The sequence below is a fragment of the Eurosta solidaginis genome, chromosome 5, assembly GCF_040869045.1.
Source record: "Eurosta solidaginis isolate ZX-2024a chromosome 5, ASM4086904v1, whole genome shotgun sequence".
Lineage (NCBI taxonomy): Eukaryota > Metazoa > Arthropoda > Insecta > Diptera > Tephritidae > Eurosta > Eurosta solidaginis.
Genome location: NC_090323.1, coordinates 268,415,890 through 268,438,000, shown reverse-complemented (window position 1 = coordinate 268,438,000; position 22,111 = coordinate 268,415,890). Strand labels below are relative to the sequence as shown.

At 35.5% G+C, this 22,111-nt stretch overlaps 2 protein-coding genes across 11 annotated transcripts in view; one reads left to right on the top strand and one right to left on the bottom strand.

Annotated features, from left to right (window-relative positions):
• The window catches only part of Fhos (Formin homology 2 domain containing), a 206,518-nt gene that overhangs the window by 179,065 nt on the left and 5,342 nt on the right, over positions 1-22,111 (top strand). For 5 of the 10 annotated variants that reach the window (XM_067790418.1, XM_067790421.1, XM_067790422.1 and 2 more), the window contains 15 exons: positions 905-963; positions 2,867-3,051; positions 3,327-3,550; positions 5,717-5,938; positions 6,001-6,254; positions 6,318-6,455; positions 6,874-7,998; positions 8,234-8,438; positions 13,965-14,373; positions 14,653-14,799; positions 18,610-18,825; positions 18,895-19,017; positions 19,110-19,265; positions 19,952-20,511; positions 20,583-20,809. In XM_067790418.1, coding sequence (XP_067646519.1) covers positions 905-963; positions 2,867-3,051; positions 3,327-3,550; positions 5,717-5,938; positions 6,001-6,254; positions 6,318-6,455; positions 6,874-7,998; positions 8,234-8,438; positions 13,965-14,373; positions 14,653-14,799; positions 18,610-18,825; positions 18,895-19,017; positions 19,110-19,265; positions 19,952-20,511; positions 20,583-20,809 — 4,250 coding nt within the window. The remainder of the gene's footprint in view (positions 1-904; positions 964-2,866; positions 3,052-3,326; positions 3,551-5,716; positions 5,939-6,000; positions 6,255-6,317; positions 6,456-6,873; positions 7,999-8,233; positions 8,439-13,964; positions 14,374-14,652; positions 14,800-18,609; positions 18,826-18,894; positions 19,018-19,109; positions 19,266-19,951; positions 20,512-20,582; positions 20,810-22,111) is intronic. The other 5 variants (XM_067790419.1, XM_067790426.1, XM_067790428.1 and 2 more) reach the window with 2 other exon arrangements.
• On the bottom strand, positions 10,800-11,271 carry Acbp5 (Acyl-CoA binding protein 5). Its single transcript, XM_067790435.1, has 2 exons — positions 11,234-11,271; positions 10,800-11,166 (listed from the first exon to the last, which is right to left on the bottom strand). Exons 1-2 carry the CDS (start codon positions 11,237-11,239, stop codon positions 10,921-10,923), a joined length of 252 nt encoding a protein of 83 aa, XP_067646536.1. The 5' UTR covers positions 11,240-11,271; the 3' UTR covers positions 10,800-10,920.

Sequence of the window (22,111 nt, the reverse complement as noted above, 5' to 3'; positions counted from 1 at the left end):
AAAAAAAATACAACTAAGGACGGGACTGTCTTCGGCTGTGCCGAAGACTTCATACCTTTCATGAATGGTGCTGAACAATAATCTTATCCCGTTCGTAATCTCCAAATAATCCGATGTATAAGATAAGAAATATATAATGAACAGATGTATATATCTAAACGATTTTTAAGATAAATATAAAATAAAAAATGGCAAAAAACCCCCTTATCTGAACGATCGGTTGTATGGGACATATATTATATATAGCTCTGATCGAAATGATTTTTTCATGAAATCTTCTATGATATATTAGAATAAATATCACAAAATTTAACGTTTTTATATTCGAAATTAAGGGAGAAATTGCCAAAAATCTTTCTATCTGAACGATCGGTTATATGGGAGATATATGTTATAGTGGTCCAATCCTACCGGATCCGACAAATGTCTAATATAATACAAAAATGCATCCTTGTGCCAAGTTTCATTGTGATATCTCAAAATTTGAGGGACTAGTTTGCGTTCAAACAGACAGACGGACGGACAGACGGACATGGCTATATCAACTCAGTTCGTCGCCCTGATCAATTCGGTATACTTAATGGTGAGTCTATCTTCTATATTTCTCAACGTTACAAACATCGGACCAAAGTTAATATACCATTTCATGTTCATGAAAGGTACAAAAAACATAAAATAAAAAGTTATTATGTTGCTTGATTTGTTGTTGTGAGGTATGGCTTTCGAAAACTGGAAGCTATAAAAACAAATTCGTTAATGTTTTACCTACGCCTTAACGCCTTCAACTATGCTACTTAAAAAAATAAAAATTAAAAAAAAAATTCTTTTACAACTTTAATTAACTGCCTTGTCTTGTATTGCACTTTTTTAATACACACATTTTTTGTTTTTAATTTCTTTTCAGTCGCAAAAACTCTTTGGTGGTACGAACACAATTAAGCGTGCGGGTACATGCCATTATTGGTAAGTAAAAACCACTTCGCTTTTTATGTGCATGTTAAGCGAATACAAAAAAAATATAACAATCATTCAAACAGCAGCATTTTTCAGAAATTCCCACACTATTCGTTATATACTTACACACATACATGCAATTGTTTATATATATACATAGCTATCAATGCTAAACAGTAAGCAATTTGAGTCATTAACAACCATTGAGTTGTCAGCCAGTCAAATACAACGTACCGTCCAACTTTTATTTGCACATATTCATTCATTTGACAGTTAAGTCATATTTGAGCCGTTTATTTTGAAAGTGGCATAAGTCATTTCATGTCGTTTAGGTTCAGTGATAATTTGTTTGTATTTCTCCTCGCCTCCAGTTTGTTAGAGTCCACTATCCAAAAGATGCTATTCTTATTATTATTTTATAATTGTAGAACCATCTATATATGCATTCGTTCAAAAATAACAATGCATTTAAGACCATGAGTTGGAAATGACTTGTGCCACTTTCAAAATAAACGGCTCATTTATTGACTTGGTATATATACCTACACACACACACACATGCACTCACATGTATTTATTTGCAGCACTATGAGTAAGTTGGCTAACAACTGTAAAGTTTTGGTTTGGCAATTAATAATAATCAGCGCCACCTCTTTGCCTTATAAACAAATCATACCAACATACAAACATAAAATTTGAAATCGACCTTGATTTTTTTCGTTCATAAAATGCTACTCTGAAAATACCGTATTTTTTTGTAAAATTTTTGCAGTTTTGCTCGTTGTTTACAAATTAGCAAGAAAGTTTCCGACTAATGAAATCAATCAAATGAGATAATAATAAACATTTGTTTAAAAAATATAGTTTGAACAAAAACAACTTTTAACTTTCGATACCGCAATGTGTCGAAAAATTATGTAACTTATGATTAGCGGCATTTGAGTGGTCCTTAAAAAATTTAAATTAACAATTTATTCCAAACGGTAATACTACAGTCGAGAATTTGCGGAGAGGCCATTAAAGCAACCAATTCCTGTGAGGTTGTGTTCTTAAAAAATAATTCTGTTGGCAGAAGTGAAAAACAATTTAATTTAATAATCCGAAAAAGTACTGCTTTCTACTACAAACCTTCGAGAAGCGTTACAACAGCAAGAACTACATTTGCTGACATTACAACTTGACAGCTAATGACAGGGGACATGAACTATCAAAATAAATAAATATGGCGATGTGAATGGGGATGCCCCCCATATGGGTGAAATAAAAGTGTCATACTTAAAACATACAAATGACACAAATAAAGAGCACCAAAGGAGGTCAAATCTTCCTCCACCTGCCTCTCACATCTCAGTTAAGGTCTCACCCTTCCCCTGCTTTCAAACTCCTGTGTCGACTGAAATAATTTCTTGGCCGGAGCGCTTTCTTCCATTCGCTCAACACGACATATCAATATCATCATTCCCGAGATTTTAAGCGCGCTCAAAAATTGAAAAAACATTTTTCAAACTTATAAAAATATGAAAGATTTTTTTAAATGATATGCTAGTACGAAATGTAATGTTCTGTTTAATTGTCAGGTAGTTAATATGGTGACGGACAACTGACAATGGAATAACCTTCATTCTTATACGTTGCATGTATGTTTATGTACAGGAAAATGTTCATCTTTTTATATATGTTTTTGTGAGCGCAGTTGTTGTTAATTTGTTAGAAATTTCAGAAAATCATAATAATTTCTGAAGGATTTCTTATCTTTCATCATTAATATTATTTATACACGATCATTAGGGTGGCCCTCATAAATGAAACAAATGAATTTTCCAGTTTTCCAGTTTCAGATGACATTTCCTAGGTTTATAATACCTTCTTTTTACTTCTGTATTACATCTTTTTTTTAAATATTTTTCCACAGAAAAACTACTTTCCTCTGAGGGCAGCGAGTTGCGACGTGCACTATTTTCATTGAAGCAAGTGTTCCAGGAGGACAAAGACTTGGTGCATGCATTTGTAGCATTGGGTGGACTCAACTGTCTGGTGCGTGTTGGTAATGGAGCCGATCAGAATTATCAAAATTACATTTTGCGTGCGCTGGGGCAGGTGTGTAAACATACGTAGATACATATGTACATTTCAACATTGTCCTCTTTAAGTTTCATTTCCGAGTGTAATTCATTTACTTTGCTAAGTATTCAACTCGACTCGTTCAAAGTTAAATGCAACATTTTATTTCCTTGGCATTGCCAATTAGCCGCATTTATTTTGTTTGCCTTTTTTTTATTTGTATCTTAAATTCATGTCATATTTGAGTATGTGCAGATATCTTTTTTTATTTGGCTATTTTTTGTAAATTTTGTTTTTCGTATATATATCAGGTGATGTTGTACGTCGATGGCATGAATGGCGTAATGAAACATGAACCAACAATGCAATGGCTTTACTCGTTAATCGCTTCAAATTATCGTTCTGTGGTAAAAACAGCATTAAAATTGTTGTTGGTATTTGTGGAATATGCCGAAACGAATTGTTATGTTCTGGTGAATGCCATACATGCGGTGGACAAGTCACAGGGCACACTACCATGGTCCAATTTAATGAGGTAAGATTATTTGAAGATATTCTTTTCAACAACAATGGGACACTTATCTCAACCTAGAGAGCGTAGGAAATGTAGAACATATTCTAGGGTAAAAATACAACACTAAGAGAATACACCATTCAAAACTTGAGCACTTTCGACGGTTTCTATGGCTTCCAGGCAGAGAGGATACAACTAATATGTGCCTATAAATGTTTTAATATATTCCTATTTAATACCAGCACGGCTACAAAATTAAAAGAGTTGAAATAAAAAAATATTTCTAGTCTTATAATTTTTTATAAAATCTTACCTTTTTGGCAAATCTTTCGCATAAGTCGAATCCGCGATCTTGGAAATAGTTTGTGTTTATTTCGGTTATTGCTCTTCTGCACATTTCTTTACTATACAGACAAGTGTGGGTATTTGAGGAAACCATAAATTCGTCATAACTTTGTGTCGTTTTTAATTATTGTGGGTTTTTATTATTAAAGCTTTACACGCAGCTCTTGAAAACCTAGAAAATATTAAAAAATAAATACAAGGCGCGACCTCCGAAGAGGCGATTTGCAACGCGCTCCTTTTAATTTTTCCTACAAATTGGCAGGATGGGACCTACATGTTTCACGCCGACTCCAAACGGCGGATGAGTTTCTACTGAGAAGCTTTAAATGGCAGAAACACTAGGAGTGTTTGCCAAATTACTGCCAAGGGGCGGCTTCGCTTAGAAAGACTTTTTCCTAATTGAAAAAAACTTGTTTAAATAATTTTGATGTTGCTTTACAAAATAATCGAACCCAGGATCTTCAGTCGGGTAGACGGAGCACACACCACGGCAGCCTAGAAAGGTAAAGCAAAAAAAAAGCAAATACTGGAAAAATATTAGTGAAACATTTATTTATTAAAATCGTTTTGCAATACGGAGCTCTCAAAATGTTTTTTTTTTCATTTTCCAGTCCAATATTTTTAGTTGCACTGCGCTAACGTTTTCGTTTAACCTCTATAATTTAATAAAAATTAATGTCGTTAAAGATCTTTTGGTCAATTTGACCCCAGAAGTAAATTTATAGCATAATACTAATTTAACAAACTAGAATAAGTTAATGCTTGGCACAACGGTATCCTAAGAGTGCTCCCCAACGTGGATGCCACAACAGATTATATACCACCCACATTTAACTTTGACAAGAGTTTCAAAGTTGTGTTTCCTCAAGAACGGATTGGTCAGCCGACAAAGTATACAAAGAGGGTGTAACCTCACTCTACACTGATGGGTTGAAACTGCGGTGTTGGAGCGAGCCTTTCTTCGAATAGCTAAATGTATTCCAAACTCAGCTAGTATCTCCCAAGCTGAGGTACAAATTTTGAGAAGGTATGTGTTTTTCTTTTTAATTTTTTGTTATGAGATCGGATTAGCGACGGCATATACGAAGACATCGAAGCAGCGGCCAAAGCATTAGATTCGCCATAAACGTTTTCTAAGCCGTCGAAAACTATACATTGGCTTTATGCGAAACAGCAAACCTTGCACCTATTCGCTCCCTTGTGTACCCGGTCACGGGCACATTGACAGCAAAAGCGGATGAACTGCCAAAGGTTGGTGCGTCGTTGCTGGGACAAATTGGAAACCAATCCTTGTATCAAAGTCTCAAACGCTTTCATAAAAATGTCCAAATAAAACAAATAAGGACTCTCTGCCTAAATCTTCAAAATAGGGCTACTTTTGATACAAATGGACTAGAGTGGCAGCCATGATTTCAATTCACCACACTCATTTTATAGAATTATTTGAAATCATAGCATACTTTTAGGCATGCATCGTTAATATTATAAACGCGTTTAGCTTGCTATGCACCACCCAGCAATAAAAGTAATAAGATTACATTTTTTTTTATAGAATGACTCAATGGTTATGATGCACTCCTAGATTTTTCTTATCCAGTCAGAGCTTTTCAAAAAGTTTCTACATGACTATTTGTCCGAAGAATTTTCATGCTGGTACAAAATGAAGCGAACAATTCCCTTCCCTTTTCAATTTCGTTGGTTTTTATGCAATTTTGAGTTTGAAAAATGCTTTATCCCAGACTAAAATATGTTGGCCTTGCATTTGGACAGCGTATTCTGGATTTTTTTTGCTTTGTCAAATATTTATTCTATAAAATTCAATATTTTCATCTCTTCCAATAGAATATTAAAAGACTACGACAACGCGGATGCCGAACTAGTCATCTATGCCACATCGTTAATAAATAAGACATTGGCTGGCCTTAACGATCAGGATAGTTTCTACGATGAGAGTGATTTGTTAGAGCAGCAAGGCATGGAATCGGTAATACAGCGCTATATGTCCAAACCGGGTACGGATCTAGATTTACTTGATCAATTGCAACTCTATGAGGCAGTATTGAAGTGAGTATTTTTTTGGGGTTAATAAGACTGTAAGTTTCGTTATTACAATGCCTATCATTTAGATTCGAGGACGGGGAGTGGGACGGCATACGCTTACCGCAAAACTCACTGCGCAAGACGCAGCGTCATCGCCAAAGCACTGACACAGCGGAAAGACGTAAATCACGACGTCACAGTACTGGCACAAGTCCGCATGTTACTAAAGTGATACAATCACCAAAGAGAATTACACCGACGCATGGCGTACTGGACGAGGATAGTTCGAGCTCAACAAATTCGGCTGAGTATACGAATGGCGTTTTCAATGGCGAAAAGGGTGAGGAATTTTTCTGTGAGCACAATAAATTGTAATATGATAGTAATTTTGTTAATTACGTAGCACGCGATGGCGTTGGTGTTACACCGGGCTTGCGTCGAAGACGCGATCGAGCTGAAAGGCATAAAAGTTTCCTGAAAGAGCAGCAAGAGGCTGTGGCGAATGGTATATTCGCGGCTTTGGATTGTCGTGAGGGAATGGGTAAGTTCAAAAGCGTGCAGGGAAAGTAAAATAACACTCGAAATTGTTATTTGTTTCAAGAAAAAATTTATGTTTTTTAACGAAAAGATTTTTGAAAATATAATTTTTTTTTTTTGCCCAGAATAACTGTAAAGTTGTTCTTCGATTAACTTTTGCACCGCAAACTAACCTATTTGAATTCGTTTATTTCTTTCTAACTTTCCTATTGTACGTCTGTCTCAATTAACAACAACAACAACAACAACAAAAAATTGGTACGTTTTACTGACTTACAAACATACAAACATTCTCAAAATAATATGCGCCTTGGACATTGGATTTAACAAAAAAATCAAAAACTGAAAAAATATCATAAATGTGCTTCCATCATTACCATTCTCCAAAATCATTGCTCCACCAAATTCATTGTGCCCACAAGCAGGACAAATTGTCACCGCCATTCCCGCCACTGTGAAAGTGGGCGATAGTCCACCGGAATCATTAAATCTAACCAGTGAAGTTAACGCAAATATAAATCAAAATCGAACCAACAACAACAACTACAACACTTCCGCCAATGCTACTAACAACAGCAATCTCATCAATACCAATTCGAACATTCAAATCAACAACAACTCCAACAATAGCAACATTTTGTTAAGCCCCACCAGACATTTATTGGGGAGCAACACCATCTCAATTATCAACAACAACATCACCACGAATGCAGTAAACAACAACAACAATAAGCTGCAGGGCGCACCAGAATTTTTAACAAAAAAGAATTTATTAATGGAGCGCAATGTCACCGTAATTAACGGTATTATGAAGAATATTCAACGTAGCGGCGATCAGCTGGACAACAACCACAACAATACCAACAGCAGCAATGCATATAAAAAATTCGAAAATGATGCAAATCGTCTCAACAGCTATTACAATCAATTGAGCACACCAAAGAATCAAAATCAATCTCACCAACAACAAACCATTTCCCCTCAAACACCAAACTCAACTTCAATTCAAAGTCCCACAATTCAAACAGCCCATAGCGCATTAGCCGTTGTGTTGAGCCCTAAAAGGAATTTGAAAGGTTTTGACTTTAGCCAATCGACACCCAAAGCTCCACCACCTAATACCTACGAATATAATTTGAAGCATAATGTGACCTCACTAACCAGCCCCATAAAGCAAACACTTCCCGAAGAGCATTTAGCCATGGATTATGTTTATTCAACACCCAACACACCTATGGTCCCCAGTTATGCCAGTTCTACCGCTCCTTCTACACCTAGTAAAACTCTATCAACACCACAAACACCGCTTTCATCTAACTTCACGCCGGACACGCCATTGCTAACGATGGATGTGCCTCCATATGCAAAATTCAATGCTAGAGGAACAGCACCACCACCGCCGCCTCCTCCACCGCCACCGCCACCAGATTTTTTGGGTAATTATTTTATGTTGCCTCCACCGCAATATCGTCTGCCTTCGCCACCACCAACTGTGGTGCCAGTTGCCGCGAAAGAGTTGGAAGCTGGTGATGTATTAGCAATAACGGGTAAGTAAGAAAATTTTTCAATCCGTACCATTTCATATAACATCATTTTGCTTAGGCTTGAGTGTTGCTTTTGCGTCCATGATATTTTCTGAAGATAAAGTTTTGATTTTTGATGTTTACCTCTTAAATCGCTTTGTGTTAGTCTTAATAATTAATTAATTTTATTTGCTTCCACCGATAACTTATTTAATTTCAAATAAATCAGAATCTAATATCTTACTTATTAAAAATTTAGAGTCGGACAATGAAGATAAGAAATTGTTGCTGCAACTGAAACGCGATTATACCGTTAAGGATCTGACGCAAAAATTGAGTAACATGCCAATGAGTCCGACACACGAGGAGAAATTACAAAATCGCATTGTCGGAGATATGTCGGGTCTTATATCTAAAGCCAAAGAGGGTCTAGCCAAGAGCAAGAGTAAAGGCGAGATGTCACGGTGAGTTCATTTTTATAAATTTTGAACAACTTTTTATATAAAGAATTTTTTTTTTTAATGTACAATTTTCTCACGCAATTACCCCATCTTCGCTCTCCATCTATCACCATCTAATTTTATTTATTCCATTGCTACTCCCATGCTACGGTAACTAATGTACTGAAATTCCTCTTATTTGCAACCTTTTGCTAACGTTCGAATCACTAAACTGTTGAATAAATAACTCCAATATTGAATAATGCAAAAACGGTCTTTATTAGACTACTTTCAAAATAACACTTCTACTGCTCGACAGATAGCGTGCTTAAATCAAACGGAATTGTCGTGCCTCAACTGTTGCCGCTTTTATACTGTCCGATTTCCTCGCCGACATATTTCTAGGCGCTTCTATTTCCAGAATTGAGTAGTAGTTGTCAGCTATAAATTTCTCAGCTACAACTACAGAAGCACGATTTTATAGCTTCTCTCATAGCCCATTCGAGAGTTTATTTTTGTTTTGTTGATGTAGCTTTCGTTATCTGGTGATTTCGTTGTCGTTGTTCTAGGCTGTGGCGAGAGTTTTCGAAAAAAAAACATTTTGTCTCTGTATTTTTACCAAATCAACCTACCGACAAGTGTTTGGACGTGCAGAACCCAAATCTAGGGTTCATATGCCCGTAGTTTCATGGGTCTGATCAAATAAAGATACCAGTTTTTTTATATTTATTACAAGTTTTTTCCATATCACTGTTTACCTAAGAATAAGTTGGCTATTTTAAAATCTGTAATTAGGGTTTTCAATTAACTAAATCTTATCGGATTTATATTTATGCGCTGACAAGTATTTATATCTTCATTTATGTACTCTTGATTTCAAGTGATTATGCATATTATAAATCATTAATTTGTGCTTCATAATAAAATTGAACATGAGATTAGTTTATCTACTGTGCATTTACCTAATATGAATAAAAGCAAGGAAGGGAAGGATTGTCCGTGTCTGTATTCAAGGGCTTATACATACCTTTCACATTTGGGGGATCGTTGTTATCGGCTTATAACGGTGGTTACAAATAAAGTTATAAATAAAGTGTCATGGCTTTCTTGGAGAAATTTTATTCTCCTAAAAATCGTACTCAGTACGTTCAGTTTGAACCTTGAACCTGCTTATGAAAAAAATTTAAATTAATAAGATATATCGGATAAATACATAAATAGAAACTCAATTTCGTTAGTATACCAACGCAAAGTACATCAAATATCGTTTTGAAATTATGACAATTCACTCCTTTCCCCCACATTTGAAAAAACTTTGAGATAAATTATAAGAACACAATTCAAAATTGGATATAGTACGGATTCTATCGTAAACCTCAAAACTGTATTTTTGCCCTAAAACTTAATTCTAAATTGATTTCAAGGCTTTAAAAATTCGTCGCTGGAACTCTATTTAAATATATTCAACCTAATCTTACTTAAGTATTTACATTTCGACGTGCCATATGAAAAGTAGTGCTTTCAGCAAAGTGTTACTTTTAACATTGAATGCCTTGTAAACAATTTTGAAAGTGTTAAGTTCCATTTGGCACATCGATATGCACTTAGCAAAAATATTTTGAAAAGTTCTTGTTACATAATTTGAAATTTTTGTCTAAACAAGTAGGCTTGGAACACGTTGTTATCCTCGCTGGAAATTTACCTGCCTGTATTTGAAAAATTGTGCTCTGCTGCTAGCCTCTACCTCGTGCCATCTTTCCGCCTTCTCCCTTCTACTTTCTACTGTTTCTCACTCTCTCCTTCTCAGTTTTCTTTTCTCTTCCTTTTCTCTTTAGTACTAGAATTCCTATTCCTGTTTTTTTCTTATTCCTATTCCTAATCATATTCCTAGTTTTATTTACATTTACATTCCTTTTCCTATTTATATTCCTATTTCTATTCTTTCATCTATTTATATTTATACTTTTATATTTATACATATATTCATATTCTTATCTTTTTCCTATTTTGATTCCTAATTCTATTTTAATTTTTTTCCTATTCCTGTTTTGTACTCCTATTCCTATCTTCCGTTTACGCTCCCTCTTCCTTAAACTTTCTTTCTCTTTCTCCCTCTTCTCTACACTTCACTAATTCGCCTTTAGAATTTAGATTTTTTTTTGGTAGTGAGCTCTTCTATGTTCCATTTTCAAAATTTATTCGTAGCCAGCTTTACGCCCAATAACAACACGGGAACTAACCTGAGGATTCCATAAAGATCGACTTAGAATGCTATAAAACACACACGTACACACATTCGTTTAATCTTTATATAAGTTGCAACAATCAATTGTATACAAAAACGTTTTGATTTTAAAAACTGAGAATAATAAAACACATAACTAATTTTCAGTTGTAAATATCATATTTCTGGCGTAACAAAATTTATTTCACAAAAACTTATGCACAGTCAAAAATCACTTCTTTCTATACATTGTTTAATACAAAGCTATAGAAATTCATAAGATTAAGCGTATTTGGGTGCCAACTTCTCGTAGGTGGCAACGTAGGCGGCCTTGGCGGCATCCTTCGACATACCTTTATGCTTATTCCATGCTTCAAACTTTGCTTTGCCTTTCAAGTCGAGTGCGCTTGGAGCAGAAATGTTGACATCTCCAATGGTGGCTTGCTTGTACAATCCATAGAACTCAAGAAATTCAGCATCGGTGGGTCTTTTGGTGAAAGTCTTAGCTTTTTCGCAGGCAGTGTTAAACTAAAATAGCCGAAAAAATTGTTATCTTAAATAAAAAAAAAACACATTTCGGTAGCGTTTAACTCACGTCCATGATGTCTCTTTTTTAACGTTATAGCAACTGTTGCGAAAGCTCGCTGTGCTTCGGTTTTTATGTAAATCTGTTTGCTTGTTCTGATAACGTTTTCATGGTATTGAATGAGCTTTAAACTATATACATTAGACCGGGTCGATTTATTAACTGATATCGCGCCATCGATTTTTCGATAGGATTTGGGCTCAGGAAAAAAATTTCCACTACGCATATCCAAAAACATAATTTTCGAGCCTGTGAAATTTCATTTTTTTTACTTTTTTTCGACTTTGATTTTTAAGGTTTTTTCATGACCTACTAAAAAAATTTTCATTTGATTGTAACATTTTCATGTATACCCTGCGACCCAAAATGTATTTTTTTTTTTCAAAAAACTGTTATCAGCAACGTTATTAGCGGACATTTTTGGGTCGGACAGGGTATACATATTAAAATTTTTTAGTAGGTCATGAAAAGAACCTTAAAAATCAAAGTCGAAAAAAAGTACAAAAAAAAAAGAAATTTCGCAGGATCAAAAATTATTTTTTTGGTATGCGTAGTGGAAATTTGTTTCCTGAGCCCAAATCCTATCGAAAAATCGATGGTGCGATATCGGTTAACTTTCGTCCATACAAATCGGCCCACCCTAATATACATGCGAGTAATTTAAATCATCCGCAAAATGACTCAATTCGAATTGGATTATTGATTTCAAGCTATAAATTTTCCCCACTTTAAAGCTAAAAGAGATTTTCTAATCTATTGCTAGCTTTATTATCTTTCTTGATGACTAATTTATACGCTGAAAGTAATGGTGCTAGTAAAATCAGGAAATCGGTTCTGTTGTTCTTGACTTAACAGAGATTCGGTGAAATTGATCGAATTATGGTTAATTCTACGGAGTCCTTCGTCAAGCGAACAAATTAGTTTAGTAATTTCAACAGAAGAGAAATTGTCGCTCTTAAGTTAACAAAATTCTGTAAAAATTGACAGATTCCTAATCAATCTAACTGATTTTTTTGTTAACACAACTGATCTCACTGGTCATTTCAACAGCGATCAACAGTTAATACATGAGCAAATTTTAAAGAGAATTTTACGCTCACTGCGCTCTCTACTTTGTACTCATGTATGCTGTATACTATATGTATGCACATATTTACGTATGTATATGGCGGCCGCCGTGGTGTGATGGTAGCGTGCTCCGCCTACCACACCGAAGGCCCTGGGTTCACACCCCGGGCAAAGCAACATAAAAATTTTAGAAATAAGGTTTTTCAATTAGAAGAAATTTTTCCTAAGCGGGGTCGCCCCTCGGCATTTTTCGGCAAGCACTCCGAGTGTATTTCTTCCATGAAAAGTTCTCCTTGAAAGCACATCTGCCTTGCAAATGCCGTAACATACGTACTTTCATACAAAGCTGTCGCAACAACTTTTTTTGTTCATTTGACTATTAAAACGGTCAATTAGGAATCAACGATTTGTGCGCAGTTGATTCAACATCTTGTTGCGATAGATAAAAATTGACAGAAATTTAATTGACCCGTATTTCGTTTGATTTTACCAGCGTAATTTGTCAAAGTAAAATTAAGAGCTTTTAACAGCCAGCTCCTTCACCTTAATGGGATTATAGGCAAACCTAAATAGCACTTTCTTTAGGCAAATAAATTTGCAGTAAGGAGGGGACTGTCTTCGGCTGCAGCGAATAATTTGTACCGTTAATTCTGTGTCAGTACTATCAACAAGTTATTTTAAGTGATCGTAACTTATCTCTGAAAAATGAATTGACCGGCAGCTTTATATTTTGTTACTTAGCTCGTCATAATGATTTTCATGGTCCAAAATTAAATTAAATATGTGCCATCCTTATGGGAAGATTTAACCGCAAAACCAATTAATCTAAGCAATTGGATATATGGGAGCCGATAGATGGGGTTATGTTCTGGTGAATGTATCATTAATAACAGCTTTGATAGTCCGGTATGTGTATCGTTAGAGGCGAGAAATAGGATGAGGCAGAGGAAGGTGAAAAGTCAGAGAAGTTGGGTGATGGAGAGGAAGTGAGAGAAAGGTGGTTAAGGAAATCAAATTTTTAAATTAGCTTCGCAGTAGTGCAGAGAGCCTTTATGGGAAGCTTTTTTTTTTTGATGGAAACAGAGAGGAGTAAAATTAAAAAAAGACCGAATAATAACTCTCTAAACATCTTTTTTTTTACCCACGAAATCGTGCATTTTTACTAAGAAGTCCTTGCAGAGAATCGCACTCTTTTCGAACTAACGCAGAAAAAGTTGATACTAGTACTTATTCTGTCCCCTCGCAACTGAAACTTTTTACATTGTGAGGTAGAAGTACGATCTTCAGAGTTCAGACCCCACCTTGGTTATATGAAATAGTGTGTGTGGTGGCATGGTGAACCCTGACTCCAATTAGCAGTGTTTCTACACTTATGGTCTTGATAAAGCCATGAAAAATTTTGTTGAAGGATTGACAAATGTTACGAGGTCTAATTGAAAATTCCGTCCCACTATATGCAGTGCACTGCCTTTATATATATTTGAGAAGCTCTTTCGTCGTATTTATCCTCATTTGACATGATCGATGTAGGTTTTTTTCTCATTAGGAGAATGTAAGAACTTCTATTCAATAGCCGTAGGAACTTTCCGATTATTCATCTTATTTTTATACACCCAAGCAATTATTTTGTGCTACCGAAGTTAAAACTTTGCCTTTAATTTACCTTTTTCAGCTCATCCAGCTTGGACCAAGACATCAAAAAAGTGGAACCGAAAAAATCCGAGAATGAACTGCATTGGGAAGAACTCGTACGCAACATGATACGCCCACTCAATCTTTGTGATCTAGACTTTACCGACTTAAATTCAGAAGATGAAAAAGATGTGCTAGCACCACGTGGCCTAAGTGCTGGTATTCCACCACCACCACCACCATTTGGCGGTGGCATACCCCCACCAATGATGCCACCAGCGCATATTGTATGCCCACCTCCCATGAATAGCTTGGCCAGCATAGCGCCACCGCCGATGTTTAGCTACAGTGGCTATGGCAGCATGACAAATAGCGCCAATAGTTCAATGAATGGTTCCATGAATGGCGATGTAAGCAATACAAACACAATCAAGAAGAATAAGAAGACGGTAAGTTGAGTTTAAATATATTTATCTAATAACAAAAAAAAAAAAAGGCAATTGGGAAAAACTTTACAACAACTAAGGCATGACGTAGCCGAATGCGTTTGTAACCATTTCAACTATCATAGGAGTTCGGGTTCGATTCCCACTCCCGGGAGCAAAAGGCTTTGAAGAGAGTTACAAGGTATAATCGAAACAGCTCTCGCCTTGTCCGTCCTAATGTCACGTTGTTTAAATTTTTCCCAAATTATTAAATAAAACTTATGATTGTTTTCATTCCCGCAGGTAAAATTGTTTTGGAAGGAGGTGCGCGAGGACATGATACCAATTGTGGTGGGAAAAACAATTTGGGATGAGCTGCCACAATCAAATGTAGATACACAAAAACTGGAACATCTCTTCGAGTCCAGAGCCAAAGATCTTATGTCTAAGGTTAGTATGTGTTTATTTTTATATTATTCACATCCCCTGTTATGTAGATTTGTATGTAATATTGTGCGCGTGTGAATTGATGAGATATTTTATGTTAAAATATTGAGGTTTTTTTGCTAATTTGGTGTTTGGTTAATTCTTTTACTTGAAATTTTGAATATGCCAGCTAAGTCAGTTTAGGTATTTGAGAGTGAATTCTTATCTGAGATCTCGGCGATTAAACAACATAACATTACTTTTTCTCTCTGTTTACTCCTCTATGTCTATTTGTTCAAATCAAATTGCAAAAATACGCAACGAAAAAAAAAATTTATTGAATACAACAATATATGTCATTTGCTATTAAATGCATGTTAATGGAATTCTTATGGATATACATACATACGTGTACATATGTATGTTGACTTGAGTCTGTAAAATCCTGCAATGTTATTAAATATGTCAACAAAAATTAAAAAAAAAAAACATGCAATGATAGGAGGTGAGTGCATTAAATTATTAGCATTTATTGCTATTTTTTCTTGTAATGGTGTCGGATTTTAATGTTGATCACAATCCATTTATACACATTCTTAAAAAAACTACAATTAAATTTGGGTTTTGTTGTACAACAAATAGTTTGCTAAAACTTTTTAGTTTTTTCCGTTTTTTTTTTATATATATATGTAAGTTCTTCAATATATAAACAAAGTAGTTATTTAGTAGCCAAATGTTAATAAATGAATTCGTGTCTCATGTCACCTTTTCTTTCCTTTCATGGTATTTTTGCTCTGCTACGTTCTCGTCTGGTGGATCTATGTGTTTTTATTTAAGTTATACGATCAATTAATTGGGATTAAATTACTCTTTCGCACAATGACATGCATTTACCAAGCACTTAAATAAAAATTGCCACATAAATGAAATATATATGTTTAATATTACCAACGTGTTAAAAAAAAAATCAGATCATGAAAGTCTTCCAATTTTCCTAAAGCCAAAATCGAAATCATATCCAAGTTCATACCGACTAATAGCACAAAAGACTTAAGAAGCGAACCTGAATTAATTCTTTAATACGGCTTTAAGAAGGCGTGAGTATAAAGTACCTGTGAAGTACAGTGCTCAAACATACAGGTATACGTCTAGAAAATGCATATTTTTAAATTAACTGGAGCTAGCCCAGGGGTTGAATTTAAACCACAACAGAACCAGATTTGAAGGGAGTAAATAGTTTTCAGAAGACCTTCGTCGGTTTCTTATCGGTAACAAACGATATCGACAAGTTACTGTGTTATCATCAGCATATAATCGATGCCAAATTATTAAAGTTGAGATATCGTCGTGTTGACGCCGAGCCGTCAGCTTCTTATTGCTTTCTTATCGGCTTATCGAGGATCGTACAGCTGTATCATCGATTTTATACTGAAGTTTTATCGGTATTTGTTTCATGAAAACCGTTGAGTAATCGATAAAAAATAGATAAGACGGCAATAACAAATCGGTAACACACCGAGAAGAAATTGTTAGCTTATAGATATCAAATTGACAAATGTTTGATTACTTTTAATCACAAATCGATAACAAAGCGGTTACAGGCAAATAACGAATCGGTAACGTTCTGATAACAAATAGATAACTTTTCGATAGCTTCTCGATAACAAGGCAACAATTTTTTCATAATATATGCATAGCTTTTCGAGAGATATTTTATATCTTTTCGACAACAACACTATAACCTTTTGGTAGCAAACCGATAACTGGTCGATTTATCTCCTTCGCGACTTGAATAAAATCTTTTTATTATGTTTTTTGTACCCTTAAGCTATCTTCTTTGAACTTTTAATAGTATATATTTGTTTACAAAGCGATGAGCCGTCGATAACGTTGTTATCGATAACAACCCGATAACTTGTCGATAACATATCGATTAACACTTCGATAACAAACTGATAACTTATCAATAACAAATCTATGTCATTCCGACTTTAAACCGACAACTCCTTTATAATACGTTAGCATCCCATTGATAAAAAATAGGTAATGATATGAAAACAAATTGAAAACCTTACGAGCACAAACCAATAATCTACCTAAAAATCGAGAAACCGTCGATAAAAAATCGAAATTTCGTCGAAAATGCTTGTTGTTGAAAACAATTTGATAACACTTCAATAACAAGTCGATAACTCTTCTATACCTCGTCAATAAAACGTTAATAACAAAGCAGTAATTTCAGAAAAAGTTTAAGCACCCACTACCATTATATTTTTTTATTCGGTATCTACGCCACCTATCACAAACTAAAGCTAAAATATACAACTGTGGTTAACGTAGTAAATTGATTTTTTTTCGGATTTAAATGTATGATATAGACAATTTAGAAAAGATTTGTTTTTATTTTGAATTTGGGAAGTTAAGTTATCGACTTTCACAGGCGGGTGAGCTCGAAGTCTAACCCTTCACTTCGGTAACCGTTTCCGAACCGCGTTTCTGTCAGTTTCTGATCCCGTCATGTCTCCAATTCGAATAACGTATTTCTTCTTGTATTTTCCAATATACTTTTGTGCTTTTTCATATACTACTTTCAAAAATTTTCTGGGATTTTTCACTCCGATGTACTTAGCTGCACTTGTTGAAGGGCATTGTGTCCCATCCGTAGGAATGTGTGACGCAGAGGAAATACAATTCGGAACACACGTCATTCCATTGATGGGGCTCTGGAGGGATAATGGGACCGTCTCGCACTTAATTGAATGACAAGCGATATTTATTAACTCAGTAAAATTTGTTCGACTAATGCATAAAATCTGGTCTTTTTTGTATATAAAGAGGTGTAATTGATTCCCTCAAGGGCACATTTAGAGTTAGTTAGTTTGAAATTAAGGTAGCTGATTTTAAGGAACAGTAGAAAACTGTAACGAAATGAATCAAATAAAACAAAAACTAATTAAATTAAAACAAATTATTTAAGAAGAATGGTCGCAGTGACTTAGACATACATAAATGCCCTTTGTTCTATTATCGTAGATTTATTTTTTTGTACATGCTATAATTTAAATAAACCAATGATGTGCTTAGTTTATTTAAATACAACCATTTACACGTTCAGATATCCTTAACATCTGAAAAGCATAAAAGTAAATTTTTGTTTATTATTATTTGGTTTAAACTAAGAGCAGCTTCATACATACAAACAAAAAAGTAAAGCTAATTTAAACGCGTTAAAAAATAATAAAATCCAGGAGGACTTGGCGGACATTAACCATAGAAGAACGAAGGGCATCTGTCGGGCAGTACACGTAAGGGTATGAATAATAATAGAGAAGCAACCTGTCCGACAGTACCCTTAGGGATATAAAGAGGACCAATTCGACACTACCCGTTCTCTACATAGAAAATGCACTACCGAAAGGGACTACTCCAGCCCATAAAATAAGAACAAAATTTCCTATGATCGCTTACGGCTTTTGCGCCTCAGCCCGATTTCATTCTTGACTAATCGCGTTTTTTTTTTTTAGGGAATATAATGCCTTTGTTGAAGAGTAAACTCCCTGTCGTTGAAAATTTAATACATAGAGCTTCACATATTCGGCAGAAAATAGTATTGTTACACCCAAAAAATTAGCCAAGTTAAAACAAAAACACAAATACTCTTTTGTAATGGTTTGGAAAAATAATTTCTTTGATTTATTGCACATCCTTACTTTGTCAATTTTGTGACAATCCTATACTTGTTGAATGTCCTCATAAGCTTTCATTATCCATTTAAAAATCAGTGTAATAATTGAACATTTAGTTTTCTATTAAAATATAAAACGAATATTACAGAAACAACAAGAACTGAATAAAAGTAAAGAAGTCATCGTTTTGGATCACAAACGTTCGAATGCTATAAATATTGCGATGACAAAATTGCCGCCACCGCGTGCCATCAAAGCCGCAATATTGAAAATGGACGCCACTGTGGTGACACGCGAAGGCATTGACAAGCTGCTTAATATGTTGCCTACAGATGAGGAGCGCGGCAAAATACAGGAAGCGCAGGTAATGGCATGAAAATAGGAGGGAAATTAGTTCTTCTATTAAATGAAGCGTGTTTATTTTCTTTTCTAGATGTCCAATCCAGAACTACCTTTGGGAAGCGCTGAACAGTTTCTACTCACATTGGCTTCGATTTCGGAGTTGGGAGCGAGGCTGATGCTGTGGGCATTCCGATTGGATTTTGATAATAGCGAGGTGAGTTTAAAATGCTGAACCAACAATTTTTTACAACTTGTTTGTGTGGATTATCAAACATTTTTTTTTTCTCTATTAATTTACTTTATTAGAAAGAAATTGCTGAGCCACTAATGGATCTTAAACAAGGCATTGAAATCCTACGCAATAATCGCACCTTCAAATGCATTCTGTCGACGTTACTGTCTGTCGGAATATTTTTGAATGGTGCGCCAGTCAAAGGTTTCCAAATCGAATATTTGTCCAAGGTATGTACAAGGAACTGAGCGGAAGTAATCACACTACTCATATTTCTTTAATTGCCAAATATGCAAAAAAATTCAAATCTAGATCACTATCAAGCAGATTGTGGAATGGGCATGACCATTGTTCATGTGCGCTAAGATATTGTTACGTACAGTAGCGCACATGAAAGTAGCAGTTCAAATTTTGATGAAATTTCGTCAACTAAATTCTTATTTCTTGCAGCATTTTTTTCGAGGGGGGGGGGGGGGGGGGGGTTTAGATTTGCCTCCATACTTAAAAAGTTCAGGGAAGCAAAATATATATAAAAAGTTCGAAATTTTCGGAAATTTTTCTCGATTTTCTGAATTTTTTCGAAACCATTTTTAAGATTAGTTTGCAGGATTTACAAGTAATTTTCAAGTTTCCTGTAAGTTTGTTTTTAATTAAATATTAAAAAAAAAAAAGATAAATATAATTATAATATACTTAATTGACGATGTTTGATAAAAACTGCCATTGGGTGTTGTTGTGTTCGTTGCTGTGGGTATTTAATTGCATATGCGCACAAATGAGCGGCGGTCATTCTCGATCGGTAATTTGCGCCGTACTTATCTTATTTGAGTACGCGTGAAGCACTTATCCTATCAGAGCCAGTTTGGCGAGCCATGCTGCTTCAACGCCTGCTTTAATTCACTTCTTTTCCCCTTAGGTACCTGAAGTCAAAGACACCGTACACAAACATTCATTGCTACATCACTTGTGTCACATGGTGATGGAGTCCAGTCCGGACACAACCGATTTGTACTCGGAAATCGGCCCAATTACACGCGCCTCAAAAGCAGATTTCTCAGATTTGGCACATAATCTCGGCCAATTGGAGACCGAATGCAAGGCCTCATGGGATCGACTCAAATTGATTGCGAAACACGATTGTCCACCTCAGTTGAAACAAAAATTGGTGGATTTCTTGGCCGATTGTGCAGAACGTATTATTATTTTGCAAATGGTGCACCGTCGTGTGATAAATAGATATCGCAAGTTCCTGCTGTGGCTAGGTGTACCCCAACATAGTGTGGCCGAATCGAAACCAAATGAATTTTGTCGCATTTTATCAGAGTTCGCGCTCGAATATCGTACAACACGCGAACGCGTGCAACAACAGCTCGAGAAGAAAGCGAACCATCGCGAAAGGAATAAGACGCGTGGCAAACTCATTATAGATATGGCTAAATTTAAAACCAAAGATGATAGCGCCGATGCTCAGTTGAAGTATGCATAATTGAAAATTTATTTGACGGAGATTGCAGAAAATACTTATTGCTTAATTGATCTTGTTTCAGAGAACTACTTGGCACACCCAGTTCGGATACCGCCGATGGTACATTGACTTGGCGTCGTAGACGTACTGAAAACTTACGTTCGCCCATTACACGCAATAGTGAAGAGAATTTCACCGATGGCGATGATGAAATACTTGAATCGTTGGTTAAGACCGCGACGAAAGCGCCGGGTACACGCACTACACCGCGCGAACGTAAGCGCACACGCCATGCTGATCGCAAATCATGTAAGTAATGTAAACAATAAAATAGGTTTAAAAAAATGATTTGTAATATAAAAAAAAAATCATAAATTAAAAAGGTTCGGTAGCAGGGTGTCTAGGACGCTAACGGCATTCATGTATTCATAGTTTAACGTAATAAGTATATACACCAATTCTTCAAAAATTTTGCATCGTAACGTACTCGAACACTAACAAAATTAACCAGGACTATTCCGGTTTCCACAAACAAATTTTAGATCGATGACTCACACCGTAGGATTTTCTTTTTTGCTCTGTTTGGGTCACCATCTCTGAAAGATACCTTTGATTACATAGAAGGCTTGCCAAATAATAGTCTTGGATTTTAAAAATCAAGATCCATCATAGATGCGATACAAACTGTTGTTAGTAGCTCGTGAACCATAACCGGAGTTCAAATCAAAAAGAACCTCTTCTTACTTTAAATTTTATAAATGCCCTTAAGTCTGAGATCTGGATGCAGGTTATGACAGTGCTACAAAAATTTGGCCAACCTACGCAGAATAATAGGTAGCTATTTAAGCGGCCTTTTCTTTGATAAGGATGATAAAATGTTCCATAACGTTGCGATGTATGATGGTGTGCTACATATCAACCTTCCGTAGGTACGAAAATTTTCTGCTATGTAGATGATATTGATTTAGGTGTAAACATTGACTTTAAACTTACTTTTAAGGACAACTTCAGAGAGACAGTTTCTAAAGTTAGTGTAGAGCTTATGAGAGTAATTCCTTACATCGGCGGCCTAGGCCAACTACCCATACGCTATTGTCTAACGTAATCATGTGTACAATATTATACGCAGAAGCAGAATGGCATGGATCTTAACTCATCCACTAAAAAGAAATACTAGCAGAGTACCGAATTATTGCTTTACCATGTGTTTATCGGTTTGTGCCGATGACGCGATCCTTGGTTTATCTCGAAAAATTCCAGTAAATCCAATGTCAATCGAAATGGCCGAGCTGCGAGACACTGAAATCGAGTGACCATTTGAAGATGCCAAGAAAAGTCAACACTTCACGCACATATTGAATGGAAACGGCGGTTTCAAAAAATATTTATACCCGCTTTGAATTGCGGGGGATCCTTTCTTTCCATATTGTCACACCGAATTGCAAAACGCAGAACACGTAATGATTCATTGCCCTTGTTTTTACAGCAAAATACTCATTTTACCCAGAGTTTTCGAGCAGGAACCTTCCACGACAAACTTAGTTCCCCTAATATTCATACACATCGATAGTTGGACCGGTGTCATAGGGCCACTTGAGGTCAAAAATTTTA